The sequence below is a fragment of the Mustelus asterias genome, unplaced genomic scaffold (genome assembly GCF_964213995.1).
Source record: "Mustelus asterias unplaced genomic scaffold, sMusAst1.hap1.1 HAP1_SCAFFOLD_3395, whole genome shotgun sequence".
Taxonomy (NCBI): Eukaryota; Metazoa; Chordata; class Chondrichthyes; order Carcharhiniformes; family Triakidae; genus Mustelus; species Mustelus asterias.
In genome coordinates, this window is record NW_027593340.1 from 7,736 (window position 1) to 34,021 (window position 26,286).

General features: G+C 55.0%; 1 protein-coding gene across 1 annotated transcript; it reads left to right on the top strand.

Moving 5' to 3' along the window:
• Nucleotides 1–34: 34 nt before the first annotated feature.
• On the top strand, nt 35–24,623 carry LOC144490523 (protein PAT1 homolog 2-like; the record flags this gene model as incomplete). Its single annotated transcript, XM_078208256.1, has 9 exons — nt 35–161; nt 6,065–6,198; nt 9,446–9,520; nt 10,127–10,265; nt 12,077–12,194; nt 13,593–13,690; nt 14,745–14,798; nt 16,882–17,033; nt 24,473–24,623. Coding segments are annotated over exons 1-9 (951 nt in total), but the record flags the coding sequence as incomplete, so codon positions are not given.
• Between the last annotated feature and the right edge of the window lie 1,663 nt (nt 24,624–26,286).

The window sequence follows — 26,286 nt, forward strand, 5'->3', positions numbered from 1 at the left end:
ACGGACAGGTGCTCGTGAAGACGCCAAGCTTCGAACTGGGAGGTTCTCCGTTGGAGTTTGCCCCCTCGCCCCTCCCCTGTGGACCCCCGAGGTCTCCGTGCATCCTGAGCCCTGGCTTTGCCCAGCTTGGAATGTCACCCCTCCACCCACACCTCTGCCTGGTAAGGTGGGGAGGGGGGAGCCGGGGAGGGGGGGTGGGTGGAGAGAGAGAGAGGTTTGCGGAGGTGGGAACAGAGGTTGGGAGGGGGGTACTGTGTGGCATGAAGTTCCTACAGTCGAGCAGCTAATATTGGAGCCCTGCCCCACCCTCCCTGAGTGAGATTATGGGCACCGTTCAGGATGCCCCCCAGAGACCCTTCCTCCCATCTACTCCCTGCTGGTATTTGTCACCCAACTGAGACACTGTGGGAGCGAGTTCCGCGCTCTGTCCCAATCCCCGTTGGTGGGGGGGGGGGGGGGGGGGGGGGGGTAGTTCCGAGCTCTGCCCCGCTCCCCGCAGGGGTGCAATGTTTCTTGCGCACTATACACCAATCTCCAATTACTCTACTCAACTTTGTGACAAAGCATACCGTTCATAGAGTACAGAGGGTTGAAGGGAAAGGATTTGATTTGTTAGTGTCACATGTACTGGGAGCAGAGGCGGATCCCCTCCTCCGCGAACTAACCCCTAACCACTCGAGGAGGAATACCACCTCACCTCATATCTGTAAAAGTGAGCGTTGAAGTTTTGAGGGGAGACCTGTTAGAAGTCTACAAGATTGAGAGACATGGACAGAGCGGATAGTCAGAAGCATTTTCCCAGGGTGGAAGAGTCAATTACTTGGGGGCACAGGTTTAAGGTGTGAGGGGCAAGGTTTAAAGGAGATGTACGAGGCAGATTTTTTACACAGAGAGTGGTGGGTGCTTGGGACTCGTTGCCGGGGAGGGTAGTGGAAGCGAATACGGGAGGTGACTTTTAAGGGGCGTCTTGACAAATACATGAATAGGATGGGAATAGAGGGATATGGTCCCCGGAAGGGTAGGGGGTTTTAGGTTAAGTCGGGCAGCATGGTCAGTGCAGGCTTGGAGGGCCGAGGGCCTGTTCCTGTGCTGTGATTTTCTTTGTTCTCTTTGAAGTGATAGGATTTGCTCCTCAGCAACTTTGGTCAAATCTAAATAACTCCCTGAGACTTTCTCTCTAAAGTCAACAATTAACAACTAACAGTGAGCAAGTTAACTAAACTATTAACAAACACGATTCTAATGGAACACTGTTTGGATAAATACAAATTCCCACTTTTCAACAAAAATATGGTGTTTTAGTCTCTAAATTTCAACCAGGTTTTGTCTTCCGGGATATTCTAGGCTTGTGTGTTGATTCTCCTTTGCTCTCTAGATGAGGCTTTGAGCTACAGGCTATGTGATGCGGCAGTTGCTGTCTTGTCCCACTGCCGCCGCCTTTTATACCTGTGGTGATGTATCAATATCCCCCACGTTAGGATTGGTTCTAGATTGTCAACACCTTTACACTTAATAGGTTCTTGGTATCTGAGTGCCTAATTTCAAATTTGATAGGCTGAATTCAATTGCCTGAAAGCCTGTTGCCCGAGCAACCCCGCTGCTTGAGTCGATACAAATGTTTCATTTGGCTCTCTGTGTACTTGCATTTTTTAAACTCTCTTAAGCACAGAAAAAGCACCACCTCTTAAAAGGGACATTGCAATGCTTTTCCCTGAGCATTTTATAAACCACAATCTACAATTGCTCTACTCAATTTGTGACAAAGCATACCATTCATAGAGTACAGAGGGGAGAAGGAAAAGGATTCGATTTGATTTACTATTGTCACGTATTGGGATACAGTGAAAAGTATTGTTTCTTGTATGCTGTATCGACATGCATACTGTTCATAGAGAAGGAAAAGAAAGGATGCAGAAGTGTTACAGTCATAGCTAGGGTGTAGAGAAAGATCAACTTGGTGCAAGGTAAGTCCATTCAAAAGTCTGATGGCAGCAGGGAAGAAGCTGTTCTTGAGTCGGTTGGTACGTGACCTCAGACTTTTGTATCTCATTCCCGAATGAGATTACTCTACCCAACGCCGCAACAGTTGGCAAGAGCGAGCCTTGGACATTGTCCTAAGGTCTAGGTACAGAAATAATGTCCAAGGCTCGCTCTTGCCAACTGTTGCGGAGTTGGGTAGAGTAATTGTAGATTGGGAGGTTGGAATGTGGTGTTTGTAAGAATGGTAACATTGATAAATGCGAGCGGAGAATGCATCGCATGGTCCCTTTAAGAGGTGGTGCATTTTCTGTGCTTAGAGATTTAAAAAAAACAATTACAAGTACACAGAAAGCCCAAACCAAAACATTCATATTGAAGGCCAAGCAACAGGGTTACCAAGGCAACAGGCTTTTGAATTTAGCCAATCAATTTGAATCCGGCACCAAGATACCAAAAACGGAGAATACAAGAGCAGGGATGTACTTCTGAGGCTGTATAAGGCTCTGGTCAGACCCCGTTTGGAGTATTGTGAGCAGTTTTGGGCCCCGTATCTAAGGAAGGATGTGCTGGCCTTGGAAAGGGTCCAGAGGAGGTTCACAAGAATGATCCCTGGAATGAAGAGCTTGTCGTATAAGGAATGGTTGAGGACTCTGGGTCTGTACTCGTTGGAGTTTAGAAGGATGAGGGGGGATCTTATTGAAACTTACAGGATACTGTGAGGCCTGGATAGAGTGGACTTGGAGAGGATGTTTTCACTAGCAGGAAAAACTAGAACCAGAGGCACAACCTCAGGCTAAAGGGACAATCCTTTAAAACAGAGATGAGGAGGAATTTCTTCAGCCAGAGAATGGTGAATCTGTGGAACTCTTTGCTGCAGAAGGCTGTGGAGGCCAGGTCATTGAGTGTCTTTAAAACAGAGATGGGTAGGTTCTTGATTAATAAGGGGATCGGGGGTTATGGGATGAGAATAATATCAGCCATGATGGAATGACGGAACAGACTCGATGGGCCGAGTGGCCTAATTCTGCTCCTATGTCTTATGGTCTAACTATTAAATTTGCATCTTGACGATTTTGACAACCTCAGACTGATCCTATTGTTGGGAATATTGTTATGTCATCACGGGTATAAAGAAAAGGCAGTGGGACAAAGAGGGAGAGAGAGAGGAACCAAAGCTAATAGCTCTCAACTCTCTAGAGAGAGAGAATTGCTGACTCTGCTGCCTTCTCCGATGTCTCAGAGAAAGCACCATCCAGATAGCAAAGGTAGAATCATAGAATCCGACAGTGCAGAAGGAGGCCATTCAGCCCATCGAGTCCACCCAGGCCCCTCCTATCCCCACAACCTCATGCATTTACCCTAACTCGTCCCCCTGACACTTGAGGGGCAATTTAGCATGGCCAATCCACCTGACCTGCACATCTTTTGGAGTGTGGGAGGAAACCAGAGCACCCGGAGGAAACCCACGGTGGGGGTGGGGGGGGGAGAGAATGTGCAAACTCCACCCATTCGGGTTCCAAAGAATTTCCAGACTCAAGAATCAACAGAGAAGTTCCAGAAGATTCAAAACCTGGTCGTAATTTAGTGACTAAATTCTATTTTAGTTTTTTGGTTAATGAGTGGGAATTGTCCCACTTCCCCCTTTTATACCCATGGTGACATATCAATATTTCCATATATTGGTCCTAAATTGAGACAGCATGCCATTAGAATCTTGTTTTATTCGGGCACAGTTAATAGTTAGAAGGGATTTATTCGGTTTCTTAATAGTTGAGTTAATTTTCTCACTGCTATAGAGTCACAGACATTTACAGCAAGGAAACAGGCCCTTCAACCCCACTTGTCCATGCCATCTCTTCCTTTAATCCCTCAGCTAGTCCCAATTGCCCGCATTTGGCCTATCTTGGTTTCGGACGAAGCTTGGCACAACATCGTGGGCCGAAGGGCCTGTACTGTCCTGCACTGTTCTATATTCTATATGTATCCCTCTATGCCCATTTTACACATGTTACGATCCAAATGCTTCTTAAAAGACAAAATTGTACCCGCCTCCACTACTACCTCTGGCAGCTTGTTCCAGACACTCACCACCCTCTGTGAAAGAATTGCCCCTCTGGACACTTTTGTATCTCTCCCCTCTCACCTTAAACCTATGCCCTCGAGCTTTAGACTCCCCTACCTTTGGGAAAAGATATTGACTATCTAGCTGATCTGTGCCCCTCATTATTTTATAGACCTCTATAAGGTCACCCCTCAGCCTCCTACACTCCAGAGAAAAAAGTCCCAGTCTATCCAGCCTCTCCTTATAACTCAAACAATCAAGTCCCGGTAACGTCGAAGTAAATCTTTTCTGCACTCTTTCTAGTTTAATAATATCCTTTCTACACTAGGGTGACCAGAACTGTACACAGTATTTATAGAATCTTACAGTGCAGAAGGAGGCCATTTGGCCCATCGAGTCTGTGCCAACCGCAATCCCATCCAGGCTCTGTCCCCATAACCCCATGCGTTTATTCTAGCGAGTCCTCCTGACACTAAGGGGCAATTTAGCATGCCCAATCCACCTAACCTGCACATCTTTGGACTGACGGAGGAAACCGGAGCATCCGGAGGAAACCCACACAGACACGCGAAGAATGTGCAGACTCCACACAGACAGTGACCCAAGTCTGGAATCAAACCCGGGGCCCTGGCGCTGTGAGGCAGCAGTGCTAACCACTGTGCCACCGTGCCACCCAAAGTGTTCCAAGTGTGGCCTTACCAATGTCTTGTACCCGGTGCCTCCGTTTGTTTCCTCCGGGTGCTCTGGTTTCCTCCCACAGTCCAAAGTTGTGCTGGTTAAGTGGATTGGCCATGCTAAATTGCCCCTTAGTGTCAGGGGGATTGGTAGGGTGAATATCTGGGGTTATGGGGATAGGGCCTGGGTGGGATTGTGTTTGGTGCAGACTCGATGGGCTGAATGGTCTCCTCCTGCAACTGTAGGGATTTTTGTACAACTCCAACAAGACATCCCTCCCTGAGGGATCCGGGTTCTGAGCTTGGGGGAGGGGGAGAGTGTCACAGTTGGGCAGCCGGGATGTGGGGAGGTTCTTGGCCTGTACGGGTAGGGTTGGTGGTGGTTTTGGGTTGAAGTTAAGGGGGGGTGTGGGCAGTTTGGGGAGGGAGTTGAGGGGGGGTGTGAGCAGTTTGGGGAGGGAGTTGAGGGGGGGTGTGGGCAGTTTGGAGAGGGGGTTGGGGGGGGGTGTGGACGGTTTGGGGAGGGAGTTGAGGGGAGGTGGGCGGTTTGGGGAGGGAGTTGAGGGGGGCTTTGGAGAGGGAGTTGAGGGGGGGTGTGGGCGGTTTGGGGAGGGAGTTGAGGGGGGGTGTGGGCGGTTTGGGGAGGGAGTTGAGGGGGGGTGTGGGCGGTTTGGGGAGGGAGTTGAGGGGGGGTGTGGGCGGTTTGGGGAGGGAGTTGAGGGGGTGTGTGGGCGGTTTGGGGAGGGAGGTAAGGGGGGGGTGGGCGGTGTGGGGAGGGAGTTGCGGGGGTGTGTGGGCGGTTTGGGGAGGGGGTTAAGGGGGGGTGTGGGCGGTGTGGGGAGGGAGTTGAGGGGGGGTGTGGGTGGTTTGGGGAGGGAGTTGAGGGGCGGTTTGGGGAGGGGGTTGAGGGGGGTGTGGGCGGTTTGGGGAGGGAGTTGAGGGGGGGTGTGGGTGGTTTGAGGAGGGAGTTGAGGGGGGGTGTGGGCGGTTTGGGGAGGGGGTTGAGGGGGGTTTTGGGGTGGGGGTTGGGGGGGGTGGACGGTTTGGGGAGGGGGTTGAGGGGGGGTGTGGGCGGTTTGGGGAGGGGCTTGAGGGGGGGTGTGGGCGGTTTGGGGAGGGGGTTGAGGGGGGGTGTGGGCGGTTTGGGGAGGGGGTTGAGGGGGGGTGTGGGCGGTTTGGGGAGGGGGTTGAGGGGGGGGTGTGGGCGGATTGGGGAGGGGGGGTAGGGTGGTTGGCTGGTTTTTGAGGGGGAGAGGGCCTTGTACTCTTCCTGCCCTCTGCCATTCATTTCCAGGCTGGGTGACGCAACAATTGGGGGTGCTCTCAATCTCAAGCCTTGACACCTCAGCCCACAGGGAGTGTGCCCTATCGTACCATGTCACCCATGGCTGCCAGTCCCAAGTTGGTGAAGATGCGATTCGGATCTCCGGCCCCCTATGCTGCCATTCACAGCCCGTCTGCCAACATCCTGGAGACGTTCAGGTAGGGAGTGGGTCGGTGGAGGAGTTGTGGGGGGGGCAGGTGTGTGGGTGGGGGGGGGTGTATGTGTGGGTGGGGGGGGGGGGGTGTATGTGTGGGTGGGGGGGGGTGTATGTGTGGGTGGGGGGGGGTGTATGTGTGGGTGGGGGGGGGTGTATGTGTGGGTGGGGGGGGGTGTATGTGTGGGTGGGGGGGGGGTGTATGTGTGGGTGGGGGGGGGTGTATGTGTGGGTGGGGGGGGGTGTATGTGTGGGTGGGGGGGGGTGTATGTGTGGGTGGGGGGGGTGTATGTGTGGGTGGGGGGGGTGTATGTGTGGGTGGGGGGGTGTATGTGTGGGTGGGGGGGGTGTATGTGTGGGTGGGGGGGGTGGTGTATGTGTGGGGTGGGGGGGGGTGTATGTGTGGGGTGGGGGGGGGTGTATGTGTGGGTGGGGGGGGTGTATGTGTGGGTGGGGGGGGTGTATGTGTGGGTGGGGGGGGTGTATGTGTGGGTGGGGGGGGGTGTATGTGTGGGTGGGGGGGGGTGTATGTGTGGGTGGGGGGGGGGGTGTATGTGTGGGTGGGAGGGGGTGTATGTGTGTGGGGGGGTTGTATGTGTGGGGGGGCAGGTGTGTGTGGGGGTGGGGGGGGCAGGTGTGTGGGTTGGGGGGGGGGGGGGGGGGGGGGGAGATGCCTGTCCATCCTGTCCGCCAACCTGCAATCCAATGTCGTAGAATCCCTTCAATGCAGAAGGCCCATCGAACCAGATAACAATCCCACCGCCTCGGGCAGGCGATGGCCCAGTGATAATATCGCCAGGCTATTAATCCAGAAACTCAGCGAATGTTCTGGGGACCCGGGTTCGAATCCCACCACGGCAGATGGTGGAATTTAAATTCGATAATTTAAAAAATCTGGAATTAAGAATCTACTGATGACCAGGAAACCGTTGTCGATTGTCAGAAAAACCCATCTGGTTCAGTAATGTCCTTTAGGGAAGGAAATCTGCCGTCCTTACCCGGTCTGGCCTACATGTGACTCCAGAGCCACAGCAATGTGGGTGACTCTCAACTGCCCTGCAAGGGGCAACTAGGGATGGGCAATAAATGCTGGCCCAGCCAGCGATGCCCAACGTGATAGTGAGTTGAGGAACAGGGAGAGAGTGCAGATAAACATGTGGTTGTAGGGATGGTGTAGGAGGGAGGGCTTCAGATACGTGGATAATTGGAACACATTCTGGGGAAGGTGGGACCTGTACAAACAGGACGGGGTGCACCTGAACCAGAGGGGCACCAATATCCCGGGAAGGAAATTTGCTACGGCTCTTTGGGGGGGTTTAAACTAATTTGTCAGGGGGGTGGGAAAACGAGCTGTAGTCCAGAAGCCAGTGTTGAGTGTAGTGAGGTACTGAGGAGGGTATCAAGGTCGCAGGAGTGCTGCTATTACAAGGGGGCATAACTATAGGGTTCATGGTGGGAGATATAGGAAGGATATCAGAGGTAGGTTCTTTACGCAGAGAGTGGTTGGGGTGTGGAATGGACTGCCTGCAGTGATAGTGGAGTCAGACACTTTAGGAACATTTAAGTGCTTATTGGATAGGCACATGGAGCACACCAGGATGATAGGGAGTGGGATAACTTGATCTTGGTTTCGGACAAAGCTCGGCACAACATCGAGGGCCGAAGGGCCTGTTCTGTGCTGTACTGTTCTATGTTCTATGTTCCACGAATGAATAAAAAAAACTCATATTTACCTTGCTAATTTCCCTGACAGTAAGGGACAGTTTACCATGGCCAATCCACCTAAACTACACGGTGGCACAGTGGTTAGCATTGCTGCCTCTCAGTGCTAGGGACCCGGGTTTGATTCCCAGCTTGGGTCACTGTCTGTGTGGAGTCCGCGCGTTCTCCCTGTGTCTGCGTGGGTTTCCTCCGGATGCTCCGGTTTCCTCCCACAGTGCAAAAGATGTACTGGTTAGGGTGCATTGGCCGTGCTAAATTCTCCCTCAGTGTACCCAAACAGGCACTGGAGTGTGGCGACTAGGGGATTTTCACAGTATCTTAATTGCAGTGTTAATGGAAGCTTTACTTGTGACACTAATGAATAAAAACTTGAAAAAAATAATCTTTGGACACTGAGGGGCAATTTATTTAGCACGGCCAATCCACCTAACCTGCACATCTTGCAGACTGTGGGAGGAAACTGGATCATCCAGAGGAAACCCACGCAGACACGGGGAGAATGTGCAGACTCCGCACAGTGACCCGAGCCGGGAATCGAACCGGGTCCCTGGCACTGTGAGGCAGCAGTGCGAGCCACTGTGCCCCCATGCTGCGTGGGGGTGGGACTTAAAAAGAGGGATGTGCATGTCATTAACGCAACCACGATTTATTCCCCATTAATAATTGACCCAGTTAGTTAGAGAGAATCTAACCGCACCCCCACCTTGACACTCAATGGGACTGGCATCGCTGAATTGCCTCCCCCACACTATCAACATCCTGGGGGCTACCATTGACCCAAAACTGAGCTGGACCCAGCCATGTAAATACTGTGGCTCCCAGAGCAGGTCAGAGGCTGGGAATCCTGCGGAGAGTAACTCACCTCCTGACTCCCCCCAAAGCCTGTCCACCATCTACAAGGACACAAGTCAGGAGTGTGATGGAACACTCTCCACTCACCTGGATGAGAGCGGCTCCCAACAACACACGAGAAGCTCGACACCGTCCAGGGCAAAGCAGCCCCCCTCCCCTCTCTGCCCCCACTCGATCGACACACTAACCCCCACCTTCGACATTCACTCCCTCCACCACCGGCGCACAGCGGAAGAAGTGTGTGTACCGTCTACAAGACGGTGACTCGTCGAGGCTCCTTCGACAGCACCTTCCAAACCTGTTGCCTCTACCCACCAGGAGGGACAAGACACGGGGAGGAGGGCAGCAGACGGCACGGGGACCTTCCCCTTCTGAGGCCCCCACACGCCATCCTGATTTGGAAATATATCGGCTATTCCTTCACTGTGGCTGGGGTCAAAATCCTGGAGCTCCCTCCCTAACAGCACGGTGGGTGTACCTACATGACACACGAGCAATTGCAGCGGGTTCAAGATGGCGGTTCAGCCACTCCCTTCTGAAGGGGGCAATTAGGGATAGGCAATAAACATTGGGCCTGGCCATGTAGGCCACAGGCATTAGCGACTGTATCCTCGGAGAAACGTGGCAAGGTGCCCCGAACATTGACCGTTCTATGTACATTCTTGACATTCCTACAGGTTTCCAGGTCATGTGACTCAACTGCATCCTCAGCACCGACGGATCCTGAACATGAGACATCACCGATCACGCAGGTAGGCCCAGGGGGAGGGGTCGTAGGTCAAAGATCTCTTGTGCTTTGAAGAACAGAATGAGACACACCAGCCAGTGTACAGATATCTCCCTGAGAGAGAGGGGACTGAGAGACACCAGTCAGTGTGCAGATATCTCCCTGAGAGAGAGAGAGAGAGAGGGGACTGAGAGACACCAGTCAGTGCACAGATATCTCCCTGAGAGAGAGAGGGGACTGAGAGACACCAGTCAGTGTACAGATATCTCCCTGAGAGAGAGAGGGGGCTGAGAGACAACAGTCAGTGTACAGATATCTCCCTGAGAGAGAGAGGGGACTGAGAGACACCAGTCAGTGTACAGATATCTCCCTGAGAGAGAGAGGGGGCTGAGAGACAACAGTCAGTGTACAGATATCTCCCTGAGAGAGAGAGGGGACTGAGAGACACCAGTCAGTGTGCAGATATCTCCCTGAGAGAGCGAGAGGGGACTGAGAGACACCAGTCAGTGTACAGATATCTCCCTGAGAGAGAGAGAGAGGGGACTGAGAGACACCAGTCAGTGTACAGATATCTCCCTGAGGGGGGGTCTGGGATATTGTGTTGACTCATGTGGGTTCCAATCTCTTGCAGTCAGCCTAAGAAGGTGTATGATTCTCAAATTGACCAGTACTCCTGTCTGATGACGGACAAGGAGAAGGCATGGATTATAAAACTACAGATGATTCAATTACAAAGTGAAAACCCCTTCCTGCAAGATTACTACTACCAAGTGAGTAAGCGCATAGTTAAAACTAGTGTCACAGCGTTAGATACACTGTCCTTTCCCCCTCTGGGACCAGGTGTCACAGTGCGTTAGATACACTGTCCTTTCCCCCTCTGGGACCGGGTGTCACAGAGCATTAGATACACTGTCCTTTCCCCCTCTGGGACTGGGTGTCAGTGCGTTAGATACACTGTCCTTTCCCCCTCCGGGACCGGGTGTCACAGTGCGTTAGATACACTGTCCTTTCCCCCTCTGGGACCGGGTGTCACAGTGCGTTAGATACACTGTCCTTTCCCCCTCTGGGACCGAGTGTCACAGTGCGTTAGATACACTGTCCTTTCTCCCTCTGGGACCGGGTGTCACAGAGCGTTAGATACACTGTCCTTTTCCCCTCTGGGACCGGGTGTCACAGTGTGTTAGATACACTGTCCTTTCCCCCTCTGGGATCCGGTGTCACAGTGCGTTAGATACACTGTCCTTTCCCCCTCTGGGACCCGGTGTCACAGTGCGTTAGATACACTGTCCTTTCCCCCTCTGGGACCAGGTGTCACAGTGCGTTAGATACACTGTCCTTTCCCCCTCTGGGACCGGGTGTCACAGTTCGTTAGATACACAGTCCTTTCCCCCTCTGGGACCCGGTGTCACAGAGCGTTAGATACACTGTCCTTTCCCCCTCTGGGACCGGGTGTCACAGTGCGTTAGATACACTGTCCTTTCCCCCTCTGGGACCGGGTGTCACAGTGCGTTAGATACACTGTCCTTTCCCCCTCCGGGACCGGGTGTCACAGTGCGTTAGATACACTGTCCTTTCCCCCTCTGGGACCGGGTGTCACAGTGCGTTAGATACACTGTCCTTTCCCCCTCTGGGACCCGGTGTCACAGTGCGTTAGATACACTGTCCTTTCCCCCTCTGGGACCAGTTGTCACAGTGCGTTAGATACACTGTCCTTTCCCCCTCTGGGACCGGGTGTCACAGAGCGTTAGATACACTGTCCTTTCCCCCTCTGGGACCCGGTGTCACAGTGCGTTAGATACACTGTCCTTTCCCCCTCTGGGACCGCGTGTCACAGTGCATTAGATACACTGTCCTTTTCCCCCCTCTGGGTCCGGGTGTCACAGAGCGTTACATACACTGTCCTTTCCCCCTCTGGGACCAGGTGTCACAGTGCATTAGATACACTGTCCTTTCCCCCTCTGGGACCCGGTGTCACGGTGCGTTAGATACACTGTCCTTTCCCCCTCTGGGACCGGGTGTCACAGTACGTTAGATACACTGTCCTTTCTTTCTCTGGGACCGAGTGTCACAGTGCGTTAGATACACTGTCCTTTCCCCCTCTGGGACCGGGTGTCACAGTGCATTAGATACACTGTCCTTTTCCCCCCTCTGGGTCCGGGTGTCACAGAGCGTTAGATACACTGTCCTTTCCCCCTCTGGGACCAGTTACAGTGCATTAGATACACTGTCCTTTCCCCCTCTGGGACCGGGTGTCACAGTGCGTTAGATACACTGTCCTTTCCCCCTCTGGGACCGGGTGTCACAGTGCGTTAGATACACTGTCCTTTCCCCCTCTAGGACCCGGTGTCACAGAGCATTAGATACACTGTCCTTTCCCCCTCTGGGACCGGGTGTCACAGAGCGTTAGATACACTGTCCTTTCCCCCTCTGGGACCGGGTGTCACAGAGCATTAGATACACTGTCCTTTCCCCCTCTGGGACCGGGTGTCACAGAGCGTTAGATACACTGTCCTTTCTCCCTCTGGAACCGGGAGTCACAGAGCGTTAGATACACTGTCCTTTTCTCATTCTCCCTGTCCAGGAATTCTACAGGAAGCTGGAATTGAAGCTAGCAGATGAGGAATTTGGGGAAAAGTCGAAACATGAACCTCCCAAACTGGTAACTCCGTATGTACAGAAGGCTGAAAATTACGAGGCAGGTGAGAACGATCCGGAAGTCTCCGATATTCCATGTATTGTGGCACTGTGCACAGTTCCAGTCTCCCTATCCCTCGATTAGACCCACACTGGGAGCACTGTGCACAGTTCCAGTCTCCCTATCCCTCGATTAGACCCACACTGGGAGCACTGTGCACAGTTCCAGTCTCCCTATCCCTCGGTTAGACCACACTGGGAGCACCGTGCACAGTTCCGATCTCCCTATCCCTCGATTAGACCACACTGGGAGCACCGTGCACAGTTCCGATCTCCCTATCCCTCGATTAGACCACACTGGGAGCACTGTGCACAGTTCCGGTCTCCCTATCCCTCAATTAGACCACACTGGGAGCACTGTGCCCAGTTCCGATCTCCCTATTCCTCGATTAGACCACACTGGGAGCACTGTGCACAGTTCCGGTCTCCCTATCCCTTGATTAAACCATACTGGGAGCACTGTGCACAGTTCCGATCTCCCTATCCCTCGATTAGATCACACTGGGAGCACTGTGCACAGTTCTGGTCTCCGTATCCCTCGGTTAGACCACACTGGGAGCACCGTGCACAGTTCCAGTCTCCGTATCCCTTGGTTTGACCCACACTGGGAGCACTGTGCACAGTTCCGGTCTCCGTATCCCTCGGTTAGACCACACTGGGAGCACTGTGCACAGTTCCGGTCTCCGTATCCCTCGGTTAGATCACACTGGGAGCACTGTGCACAGTTCCGGTCTCTGTATCCCTCGGTTAGGCCACACTGGGAGCACTGTGCACAGTTCCGGTCTCCCTATCCGTCGATTAGACCCACACTGGGAGCACTGTGCACAGTTCCGGTCTCCGTATCCCTCGGTTAGACCACACTGGGAGCACCGTGCACAGTTCCGGTCTCCGTATCCCTCGGTTAGATCACACTGGGAGCACTGTGCACAGTTCCGGTCTCTGTATCCCTCGGTTAGGCCACACTGGGAGCACTGTGCACAGTTCCGGTCTCCCTATCCGTCTATTAGACCACACTGGGAGCACTGTGCACAGTTCCGTTCTCCCTATCCATCGATTAGACCACACTGGGAGCACTGTGCACAGTTCCGGTCTCCCTATCCGTCGATTAGACCCACACTGGGAGCACTGTGCACAGTTCCAGTCTCCCTATCCGTCGATTAGACCCACACTGGGAGCACCGTGCACAGTTCCGGTCTCCGTATCCCTCGATTAGACCCACACTGGGAGCACTGTGCACAGTTCCAGTCTCCCTATCCGTCGATTAGACCCACACTGGGAGCACCGTGCACAGTTCCGGTCTCCCTATCCGTCGATTAGAACCACACTGGGAGCACTGTACACAGTTCTGGGAGTGTTCGATGGGGACAGTGTAGAGGGAGCTTTACTCTGTATCTTGCCCCTAGTTGTCCACATTGAGGGATCTCTGGGCCAGGTTGCCATGTCTACGTGTTACAGCCCACGCAGAGCGATCGACGCAGTTCATGTGACGTCATCAGACGAGGTTAGTCGAGCTTCGCTTGGTAGCGCTAGGTGCTATCTGATTTGAGGGGCTGCTGTGACAGAGAGAGAGGAGAGTGGGAGGCGGGGGGGAGAGGGAGTGGGGAGCAAAGGGGGTGGGGGGGTAGGTGGTGTCATAGAATCCCTGTAGTGCAGAATGAGGCCAGTCGGCCCATTGAGTCTGCACCAATCACAAACCAAGCCAGGCCCTCATATTTACCCTGCTAATCCCTCTGACACTAAGGGTTAATTTAGCATGACCAATGTACCTAACCAGCACGTCTTTCGGACTGTGGGAGGAAACTGGAGCACCCAGATGAATCCCATGCAGACATGGCGCGGGGGGGGAGGGGGCAAGGGTGGCGCCAACTTGGCATTGCCAGAGTTCATTTTGGAAGATTTGCCCCCTGCTATCTTTTGGCGGGATTGGCCAGCCTGAGGTCATAGGCCCAAGATGGCAGCTGGGCCTATGCTGCTCTTTGGCCCCTGTATTGTTTTCGCTGGAAAGGCGGCGGCTAAGAGGGGATCTTATTGAAACATATAAGATGATTAGAGGTTTAGATAGGGTGGATAGTGATAGCCTTTTTCCTCTGATGGAGAAATCCAGCACGAGGGGGCATGGCTTTAAATTGAGGGGGGGTAGTTATAGAACCGATGTCAGGGGTAGGTTCTTTACCCAGAGGGTGGTGAGGGATTGGAATGCCCTGCCAGCATCAGTAGTAAATGCGCCTAGTTTGGGGGCGTTTAAGAGATCCGTAGATAGGTTCATGGACGAAAAGAAATTGGTTTAGGTTGGAGGGTCACAGTTTTTTTTTAAACTGGTCGGTGCAACATCGTGGGCCGAAGGGCCTGTTCTGCGCTGTAATGTTCTATGTTCTATGTTCTATGTATTGGTGGGCTACGGGGAGGGGGAAGTTGGTTGCCGGGGGTGGAGAGGGTGGGGGGGGTTGCGATTGTGTCAGGGGCCTTCTCAGTTAGGCCCCAGTTTTGGTGACCATCTCTCTCTTGTGTCTTTGGCCTGCTCGATCGACTACATTCCCCCCCCAATTCCTACAAAGGATCTGAAGACTGTGGGACGAGAGAGACTATGCCTGTTGAATACAATCGAGAAGGTAAGAATCGACCCCGGTGAGGGGTAGGGGGCAATACTTACTTATTGGCGTCCTGGTTCTTGCAATGGTTCCCATTGACCAGAAACTGAACTGGGACCCAGCCAGTTAGAGAGAATCTAACCATCTCCCTGCCTGACATTCCATGCGATTACCATCCCCTCCCCCGCTATCAACATCCCGGGGGTTCCCATTGCCCAGAAACTGGACCCAGCCGTATAAACACTGATCAGAGGCTGGGAATCCTGTGGAGAATAACTCACCTCCTGACTCCCCAAAGTCTGTCCCACCATCTACAAGGTCACAAGTCGGAGTGTGATGGGACACTCTCCATTTTTGACTGGATGAGAGCGGCTCCCAACAACACCCAAGAAGCTCGACATTGTCCAGGACAAAGAACCCCCTTCCCCCGCCCCCCCTCCCCCCCCCCCCCCCCCCCACTCGATCGACACGCTAACCCCCACCTTCAACATTCACTCCCTCCTCCCCCAACACACAGTGGCACCCGTGTGCACCGTTTACAAGGTGTTCCGCAGCGACTCCTTTAACAGCACCTTCCAAATCCACCACCTCGACCCCCACCTAGAAGGACAAGGGGTGAGGGGATGGCAGCAGACACATGGGGAGCACCCAACACCTGCAAGTTGATCCTCCAAGCCCCCCACACACCATCCTGACTTGGAAATATATCGGCCGTTCCTCCACTGTCGCTGGAGTCAAAATCCTGGAGCTCTCTCCCTAAAGCGCAGTGGGTGTACCTACACCACACACACACACTCAGACACACACACACACACACTCAGACACACACACACACACACACACACGGGGGGGGGGACTGCAGCAGGCTCAGAGTGGCAGCTTAGCCACCACTTTAGGATGTTGATAGTGGGGGAGGGGATGGTAATCCCATTGACTGCCAAGGGGGGAGATGGTTAGATTCTCTCTAACTGGTTGGGTCCAGTTCAGTTTTTGGTCAATGGGAACCCCCAGGATGTTGACAGTGGGGGGGGATGGGGCTTCAGTGATGGTGATGCCATGGAATGTTAAGGAGGACAGATGGTTAGATTCCCTCTTGTTGGCGATGGGCATTTCCTGGCACTTGTGTGTGTGTGTGGCGTAAATGTTACTCGTCAGCCTGAGTGTGGGAGCCAAGAGATGGTGTGGTGAAGATTGCAAATGGCAAGAGAAAATTGAGAGTTCGTCATCGAGGTTTACAGCATGGAAACAGGCCCTTCGGCCCAACTTGTCCATGCTGCTCCTTTTTTTTTAAACCACTGAGCTAATCCCAATTGCCCATGTTTGGCCCATATCCCTCTGAACCCATGTAACTGTCTAAATACTTTTTAAAAGACAAAATTGTACCCGCCTCTATTACTACCTCTGGCAGCTCGTTCCAGACACTCGCCACCCTGTGTGGGGGAAAATTGCCCCTCTGGACACTTTTGTATCTCTCCCCTCTCACCTTAAACCTATGCCCTCGAGTTTTAGACTCCCCTACCTTTGGGGAAAGATATTCACTATCTAGCTGATCTGTGTCCCTCATTATTTTATAGACCTCTATAAGGTCACCCCTCAGCCTCCTACGCTCCAGAGAAAAAAGTCCCAGTCTATTCAGCCTCTCCTTATAACTCAAACCATCAAGTCCCGGTAGCATCCCAGTAAATCTATTCTGCACTCTTTCTAGTTTAATATCCTCTCTATAATAGGGTGACCAAAACTGTACACAACAATCATAGAATCCTACAGTGCAGAAGGAGGCCATTTGGCCCATCGGGTCTGCACCGACCACAATCCCACCCAGGCCCTATCCCCATAACCCCATGCATTTACCCCAGCTAGTCCCCCTGGCACTAAGGGGTAATTTAGCATGGCCAATCCACCTAACCCTTTTTATAATAGGGTAACCAGAACTGTACACAATTGACCGTCAAATATCCTTGGATGAGGGGAAGGTGGAAAATGTGGTTTTGAGAATGAGTGTGTGGTCACTTGGCCAACATTGGTGGTACTAGCCGCTCTGAACTTTCCCAATGAGAATTGATTCCATTTCTCTCCCTCTTCCCACCAATATCTGTCCCGAAAGATGTACATGGTATTGCTGGAGGTGGAGGAGATGGATAAAAGGATGGCTTTGGTTGGAGAAGGAGAACGAGACACCATGAGGGAGAATCGAGAAGCCAAGATCAAATGGCTTTATGAAAGTCTAAACATCAGCCGATGTGAGAGGGAGCAAGAGTGAGTGAGCATCTGGACTGTTACTGCGGCCGATACACTGTCCTTTCCCCTCCCCCTAACCCCCCCCCGGGATCGGGTGTCACAGAGCGTTAGATACACTGTCCTTTCCCCTCCCCCTAACCCCCCCCCCGGGACCGGGTGTCACAGTGCGTTAGATACACTGTCCTTTCCCCTCCCCCTAACCCCCCCCGGGACCGGGTGTCACAGTGCGTTAGATACACTGTCCTTTCCCCTCCCCCTAACCCCCCCCGGGATCGGGTGTCACAGTGCGTTAGATACACTGTCCTTTCCCCCTCTGGGACCGGGTGTCATAGTGCGTTAGATACACTGTCCTTTCCCCCTCTGGGACCGGGTGTCACAGTGCGTTAGATACACTGTCCTTTCCCCCTCTGGGACCGGGTGTCACAGTGCGTTAGATACACTGTCCTTTTCCCCCCTCTGGGACCGGGTGTCACAGTGCGTTAGATACACTGTCCTTTCCCCCTCCGGGACCGGGTGTCACAGTGCGTTAGATACACTGTCCTTTCCCCCTCCGGGACCGGGTGTCACAGTGCGTTAGATACACTGTCCTTTCCCCTCTCTGGGACCGGGTGTCACAGTGCGTTAGATACACTGTCCTTTCCCCCTCCGGGACCGGGTGTCACAGTGCGTTAGATACACTGTCCTTTCCCCTCTCTGGGACCGGGTGTCACAGTGCGTTAGATACACTGTCCTTTCCCCTCTCTGGGACCGGGTGTCACAGTGCGTTAGATACACTGTCCTTTTCCCCCCTCTGGGACCGGGTGTCACAGTGCGTTAGATACACTGTCCTTTCCCCCCTCTGGGACCGGTGTCACAGTGCGTTAGATACACTGTCCTTTCCCCCTCTGGGACCGGTGTCACAGTGCGTTAGATACACTGTCGCATGGGATCAGAGGTGAGCTGGCAAGGTGGATACAAAACTGGCTCGGTCAAAGAAGACTGAGGGTAGCAGTGGAAGGGTGCATTTCTGACTGGAGAGCTGTGACAAGTGGTGTTCACAGTAAGAGTTTTAAGGTTAAAACTCTTACTGTGTTTACCCCAGTCCAACGCCGGCATCTCCACATAACAAGTGGTGTTCACAGTAAGAAGTCTAACAACACCAGGTTAAAGTCCAACAGGTTTATTTGGTTGCAAACGCCTGGCTTTTGCTACCAAATAAACCTGTTGGACTTTAACCTGGTGTTGTTAGACTTCTTACTGTGTTTACCCCAGTCCAACGCCGGCATCTCCACATCACGAGTGGTGTTCCTCAGGGATCAGTGCTGGACCTTTGCTGTTTGTAATATATATAAATGATTTGGAGGAAAATGTAACTGGATTGATTAGTAAGTTTGCGGATGACACAAAGGTTGGTGGATTTGCGGATAGCGATGAGGACCATCAGAGGATACAGCAGGATATAGATCAGTTGGAGACTTGGGCGGAGAGATGGCAGATGGAGTTTAATCCAGACAAATGTGAGGTAATGCATTTTGGAAGGTCTAATACAGATAGGAAATATACAGTAAATGGCAGAACCCTTAAAAGTATTGATAGGCAAAGGGATCTGGGTGTACAGGTACACAGGTCACTGAAAGTGGCAATGCAGGTGGAGAAGGTAGTCAAGAAGACATACGTCATGCTTGCCTTCATCGGCTGGGGCATTGAGTTTAAAAATTGGCAAGTCATGTTGCAGCTTTATAGAACCTTAGTTAGGCTGCACTTGGAATATAGTGTTCAATTCTGGTCGCCACACTACCAGAAGGATGTGGAGGCTTTGGAGAGGGTACAGAAAAGATTTACCAGGATGTTGCCTGGTATGGAGGGCATTAGCTATGAGGAGAGGTTGGAGAAACTTGGTTTGTTCTCACTGGAACGACGGAGGTTGAGGGGCAACCTGATAGAAGTCTACAAGATTATGAGAGGCATGGACAGAGTGGATAGTCAGAAGCTTTTTCCCCCAGGGTGGAAGAGTCAATTACTAGGGGGCACAGGTTTAAGGTGTGAGGGGTAAGGTTTAAAGGAGATGTACGAGGCAGATTTTTTAGACAGAGAGCGGTGGGTCCCTGGAACTAGTTGCCGGGGGAGGTAGTGGAAGCGGATACGGTAGTGACTTTTAAGGGCATCTTGACAAGTACATGAATAGGATGGGAATAGAGGGATATGGTCCCCGGAAGGGTAGGGGGTTTTAGTTAAGTCGGGCAGCATGGTCGGTGCAGGCTTGGAGGGCCGAAGGGCCTGTTCCTGTGCTGTAATTTTCTTTGTTCTTTGTTCTTCTTTGTTCTTCTTCCTTCCTCCCCCCGCCCCTCTGGGACCGGGTGTCACAGTGCGTTAGATACACTGGCCTTTCTTTCTCTGGGACCGGGTGTCACAGTGCGTTAGATACACTGTCCTTTCCCCCTCTGGGACCGGGTGTCACAGTGCGTTAGATACACTGTCCTTTCCCCCTCTGGGACCGGGTGTCACAGTGCGTTAGTGATGCGCGACAATCAAGCACGTGGAACCAAGGCTTCGATATTGAAGGCTTTTATTGTGTAACAATGGAACTACTAACACGAATACACCAGTTCAGACTGAAGGGGTCCTGCCGGAGCAGAGGGTCTTATACCTCGCCACCGGAGGCGGGACCCCACTGGAATGTGCCATGATAACACTTATAACAGGTAAACACCCTAACCCAACAACATTGTACAACCCCCACAGTAACAACACCCTAGCCCAACAGTAACATAATAACAACCCCCAGTGGTAACCAACGATGGTTCACCACATTCACCCCTCCTTTAAAAACAAAAGGCGGCGGGGTGCAAGAAAAAAACAGGTCATATAAACAGAATTCACAAGTCCAGACGGTCTGGAGGACCGCACCGACGCTGTGATCTCCTCAACACCGGTTGCGAAACCGGAGCAGGTGCTTGCGGTGGCGTTCTCTCCAAAACAACGTCCGGCTGTCCCCTCAAGGACACTCGGGCCGGTTGGCCCTGGTGAGGCGATGGTGCAGGGGATCCTGGAACCTTCGGTGGTGGCGCCGATCTCCGAGTCTCAGGCAAGCTGTACATGGGAGTAGAACTGTTATGCACTGGTCCCGGTGCTGACCGCGCCACGTCTGGGGAAGCAATGAGGAGTAGTGGATTCGTGACTGGGGGAATAGGAGCGACAGGAGTTGCTACGTCCCCTGCGGGCGCCAGGTCTCTAATGGAGACAGTGTCCTCTCGCCCGTCAGGATATGCCACAAAGGCATACCGAGGGTTGGCATGGAGGAGTTGGACCGGTTCGACCAAGGGGTCGGACCTGCGAGCCCTCACATGTCGCCGCAGAAGGACGGGTCCTGGGTACATCAACCAGGCTGGCAATGAGATCCCCGAGGACGACTTCCGAGGGAATGAGAACATCCTCTCGTGGGGAGTAGCATTGGTTGCCGTACACAGGAGGGAGCGGATAGAATGGAGCGCATTTGGAAGGACCTCCTGCCAACGGGAGACTGGAAGGCCCCTGGATTTCAGTGCCAGTAGGACAGCCTTCCAGACTGTAGCATTCTCCCTATCCACCTGTCCGTTACCCCTAGGGTTGTAGCTCGTGGTTCTACTAGAGGCAATCCCGAATGAGAGCAGGAATTGCCTCAAGTCGTTGCTCATGAACGACGAGCCCCTGTCGCTATGAATGTAGCAGGGGTACCCGAACAGGGTAAAAAGCTCACTGAATGCCTTGATGACGGTGGCAGTCGACGTGTCCGCACAGGGGACAACAAACGGGAACCGGGAGTACTCGTCTATTATGTTGAGGAAATAGACGTTCCGGTCCGTTGAGGGAAGGGGGCCCTTAAAATCCACACTCAGCCTCTCAAAAGGGCGAGTGGCCTTGACCAATTGTGCCCGGTCTGGTCGATAAAAGTGTGGTTTGCATTCTGCGCAAATCCGACAGCTTCTCGCCACTGACCTGACATCCTCCACCGAGTAGGGCAGGTTGCGGGCTTTGACGAAATGGTAGAGTCTGGTGACTCCAGGATGACACAGATCATTGTGGAGGGCCTTCAAGCGGTCCTCCTGCATGATGGCGCATGTTCCTCGCGAGAGGGCATCCGAGGGCTCATTGAGCTTCCCTGGACGATACATAATATCGTAATTATAGGTGGAGAGCTCAATTCTCCACCGCAAGATCTTATAGTTCTTGATCTTGCCCCTCTGCGTGTTGCTGAACATAAACGCCACGGATCGTTGATCCGTGATCAGGGTGAACCGCTTCCCCGCCAGGTAATGGCGCCAGTGTCTGACTGCCTCCACAATGGCCTGAGCCTCCTTCTCCACCGCTGAGTGCCGAATTTCGGGGCCTTGAAGGGTGCGGGAAAAGAACGCGACGGGCCTGCCTGCCTGGTTTAGTGTGGCGGCTAGGGCGAAATCAGATGCATCACTCTCCACCTGGAAAGGGATGGATTCATCCACCGCGTGCATCGTGGCTTTCGAGATGTCGCTTTTCAAAGCCTTGAAGGCCAATTGGGCCTCCGGCGTTAGTGGGAAGGTCGTGGACTTGATGAGCGGACGAGCTTTGTCCGCGTAGTTGGGGACCCACTGCGCATAGTACGAAAAGAATCCGAGGCATCTCCTCAGTGCTTTCGTGCTAGCGGGCAAGGGAAGTTCAGTAAGGGGGCGCATACGGTCTGGATCAGGGCCAATGACCCCGTTTTCCACCACGTATCCGAGGATGGCTAACCTGCGCGTACGGAATACGCACTTCTCCCTGTTATAGGTCAGGTTCAGGCGAGATGCAGTGCGCAGAAAGTGTTGGAGATTCGTGTCGTGGTCCTGCTGGTCATGGCCGCAGATGGTGACGTTATCCAGGTACGGGAAGGTAGCCCGCAACCCGTTCTGGTCCACCATTCGGTCCATAGCACGCTGGAAGACCGAGACCCCATTGGTGACACCAAATGGAACCCTGAGGATTTGGTATAGACGACCATCCGCCTCAAAAGCCGTGTATTGTCGGTCCTCTGGGCGGATGGGGAGTTGATGGTAGGCGGACTTAAGGTCTATGGTAGAGAACACTCGGTACTGCGCAATCTGATTGACCATATCAGAAATGCGCGGGAGAGGATACGCATCCAGCTGCGTATAACGATTAATGGTCTGACTATAGTCGATGACCATCCGAGGTTTGTTCCCGCTTTTGACTACCACAACCTGCGCTCTCCACGGACTAGCACTGGCCTGTATGATCCCTTCCTTGAGGAGCCGCTGAACCTCAGATCTAATAAAGATCCAGTCCTCAGCGCTGTAACGCCTACTTTTAGTAGCGATGGGCTTGCAGCCAGGTACCAGATTCTTAAAGAGGGATGGTGTCGTGATCTTCAGGGTGGATAGATTGCATGCGGGGCGCTTTGGGCAATTTGGAGGCTGCGGCTGATTCCCTACTGCCAGTGAAGGGAGTGGCCCACCGTACTGTAGGATCACACTCTTCATGTGGACCATAAAATTTAGTCCGAGGAGAATTGGCGCACAAAGGTGAGGTAACACAAGGAGCCTGTATTGCTCGTAAATTGTGCCCTGTACCTCAAGAGTTACCATACATCGTCCTTGGATCGGTACAGACCGGGACCATGATGCCATGGAAATTGTCTGCTTGGCAGGGAGAACCCGGAGTCCACACCTTTTAGCAGTTTCAGGGTGTATGAAACTTTCGGTGCTCCCACTGTCAAACAGACAATTCACAGTTCGACCATTTACCTTTATATCCATCATGGAATTCTCAAGCCTGTGGTGCTTAGTCTGGTCCAGGGAGATCGACGCCACCGTTGGCCCTGGGCGTCACTGCATGCCGCCGATGTTGATGCTGAGGACCCCTGCTGGTCGCTCCTAGTCGTCGTGGACCATGATGGCTGCCCCCATGAATCGCATGTGGGCGAGGGCGCCAAACGCAGCGACTCCTGGTGGTCTTCCTCCTCCTCCGTCAGCCACGATGGCGCCGTCCTGGGTTCGCACGTGGTCGGACCTCGTGGGTACTGCGACGCCGAAGGAGATTGTCTCCGTTCTGGAGGGTTACAAGCTGCACTGCCGTTTTTAGACTTCGACCTGCAGACTTTACCGTAGTGGCCTTTTTTACCGCACTGGCTGCAGATAGCCGTTCTTGCCGGACACTGTTGCCGTGGATGCTTGGCCCCACCACAAAAATAGCATCGCTGGCCACCTGGAGCTGCCGCCGTCGTCGGATCGATCTGGGAGCGCGGGTTAGCGGGGCGAGGAGGGAGCTGAGCTTGCTCCTGCCACGTTGACTGCACGTGGTCCTCGGGGTACAGCGCCAAGCTTTTCGACGCCGCTTCCAGCATGTCAGCCATCTCCATTGCTTGGGTCAAGTCGAGGTTCCCCTTTTCCAGCAATTTAAGCCTGATGTACGAGGACCCTACCCCTGCTACGAACGCGTCTCGGGCGAGGTCGTACATATATTGTTCGGCTGATACGTCTTTACAATCGCAACCCCTGGCAAGCTGCAGGAGCTCATTGGCATAGTCCTCCATGGTTTCGCCCGACTGCCGACGTCGTGTAGCGAGGAGGTAACGAGCGTGTATCTCGTTGGGTGGTTTCGTGTATCGTTTCTTCAGGAGCTCGATGGCCCTCGGGTAAGTGGGAGCCGCACGAATCGCGAGATAAATCGTGTCGCTTACCCTTGCGTGGAGGACTTGGAGTTTGTCACTGTCTGTAGTGATAGCTACAGAGGCAGCCAGGTAGTCTTCGAAACACTTCCACCAGTGGTCGAAGGTGTTAGCGGCACCGACCGCACGTGGGTCCAGCGCCAGACGATCTGGTTTTAAGATCTGTTCCATACTCTTTTTTTTTTGTACAGCTGAGAGTTTTCTGTTACACAATAAAATTGATGCGCGACAATTAAGCACGTGGAACCAAGGCTTCGATATTGAAGGCTTTTATTGTGTAACAATGGAACTACTAACACGAATACACCAGTTCAGACTGAAGGGGTCCTGCCGGAGCAGAGGGTCTTATACCTCGCCACCGGAGGCGGGACCCCACTGGAATGTGCCATGATAACTCTTATAACAGGTAAACACCCTAACCCAACAACATTGTACAACCCCCACAGTAACAACACCCGAGCCCAACAGTAACATAATAACAACCCCCAGTGGTAACCAACGATGGTTCACCACAGTTAGATACACTGTCCTTTCCCCCTCTGGGACCGGGTGTCACAGTGCGTTAGATACACTGTCCTTTCCCCCTCTGGGACCGGGTGTCACAGTGCGTTAGATACACTGTCCTTTCTTTCTCTGGGACCGGGTGTCACAGTGCGTTAGATACACTGTCCTTTCCCCCTCTGGGACCCGGTGTCACAGTGCGTTAGATACACTGTCCTTTGCCCCCACTCTGCGGAGGTTGAGTATAAGATTGTTCGGTTCTCTCCTGTGTTAGCTGTCGGTTTTATATTCCTTTCAGGGCGAATGGATTTTCCCAGGTCCTGGGGGTACAGAAGGGGAAGAAATTGGTGTCTCGAATGTTGGCTGTTCTCCCAGCAGGCCATGCGTTTGAAGTTGCTTTTGCCATTGCAGCCCGATTATCAGTCTTAGTCCAGATGGACACTGAGCAGGTACAGCCTTCTGTGTTCCTTGTCACCCCACATTCTCCTGGGCTCGGTGCTGAGGGAACGCCGCACTGTGGGGGGGGGTGGTGGAGTGCCGCGCTGGGGGGAGGGGGGGGGCGCCTCGGCGCTGTGCGGGGGGGGGGGGGGGCGCCTCGGCGCTGTGCGGGGGGGGGGGCGCCTCGGCGATGTGCGGGGGAGGGGGGGGCACCTCGGCGATGTGCGGGGGGTGGGGGGCGCCTCGGCGATGTGCGGGGGGTGGGGGGGGCGCCTCGGCGATGTGCGGGGGGTGGGGGGGGCGCCTCGGCGATGTGCGGGGGGTGGGGGGGGCGCCTCGGCGATGTGCGGGGGGTGGGGGGGGGCGCCTCGGCGATGTGCGGGGGGTGGGGGGGGGCGCCTCGGCGATGTGCGGGGGGTGGGGGGGGGCGCCTCGGCGATGTGCGGGGGGAGGGGGGGGGCGCCTCGGCGATGTGCGGGGGGAGGGGGGGGGCGCCTCGCCGATGTGCGGGGGAGGGGGGGGCGCCTTGGCGCTGTGCGGGGGGGGGCGCCTTGGCGCTGTGCGGGGGGGCGCCTCGGCGCTGTGCGGGGGGGGGCGCCTCGGCGCTGTGCGGGGGGTGGGGGCCTCGGCGCTGTGCGGGGGGGGGCGCCTCGGCGATGTGCGGGGGGTGGGGGGGGCGCCTCGGCGATGTGCGGGGGGTGGGGGGGGCGCCTCGGCGATGTGAGGGGGGTGGGGGGGGCACCTCGGCGATGTGCGGGGGGGGCGCCTCGGCGCTGTGCGGGGGGGGGGCGCCTCGGCGCTGTGCGGGGGGGGCGCCTCGGCGCTGTGCGGGGGAGGGGGCCTCGGCGCTGTGCGGGGGGGGGGGCCTCGGCGCTGTGCGGGGGGGGGGCCTCGGCGCTGTGCGGGGGGGGGCGCCTCGGCGCTGTGCGGGGGAGGGGGCCTCGGCGCTGTGCGGGGGGGGGCGCCTCGGCGCTGTGCGGGGGGGGGCGCCTCGGCGCTGTGCGGGGGGGGCGCCTCGGCACTGTGCGGGGGAGGGGGCCTCGGCGCTGTGCGGGAGGGGGGCGCCTCGGCGCTGTGCGGGGAAGTGGGCCTCGGCGCTGTGCGGGGGGGGGTGGGGGCGCCTCGGCACTGTGCGGGGGGGGGGTGGGGGCGCCTCGGCGCTGTGCAGGGGGGGGGTGCCTCGGCGCTGTGCGGGGGGGGGGCCTCGGCGCTGTGCGGGGGGGGGTGGGGGCGCCTCGGCACTGTGCGGGGGGGGGGGTGGGGGCGCCTCGGCGCTGTGCAGGGGGGGGGTGCCTCGGCGCTGTGCGGGGGGGGGGCCTCGGCGCTGTGCGGGGGGGGGCCTCGGCGCTGTGCGGGGGGGGGCCTCGGCGCTGTGCGGGGGTGGGGGCCTCGGCGCTGTGCGGGGGGGGGCCTCGGCGCTGTGCGGGGGTGGGGGCCTCGGCGCTGTGCGGGGGTGGGGGCCTCGGCGCTGTGCGGGGGGGGCGCCTCGGCGCTGTGCGGGGGTGGGGGCCTCGGCGCTGTGCGGGGGGGGCGCCTCGGCGCTGTGCGGGGGTGGGGGCCTCGGCGCTGTGCGGGAGGGGGGGCCTCGGCGCTGTGCGGGGGTGGGGGCCTCGGCACTGTGCGGGGGGGGGGGCGCCTCGGCGCTGTGCGGGGGAGGGCGCCTCGGCGCTGTGC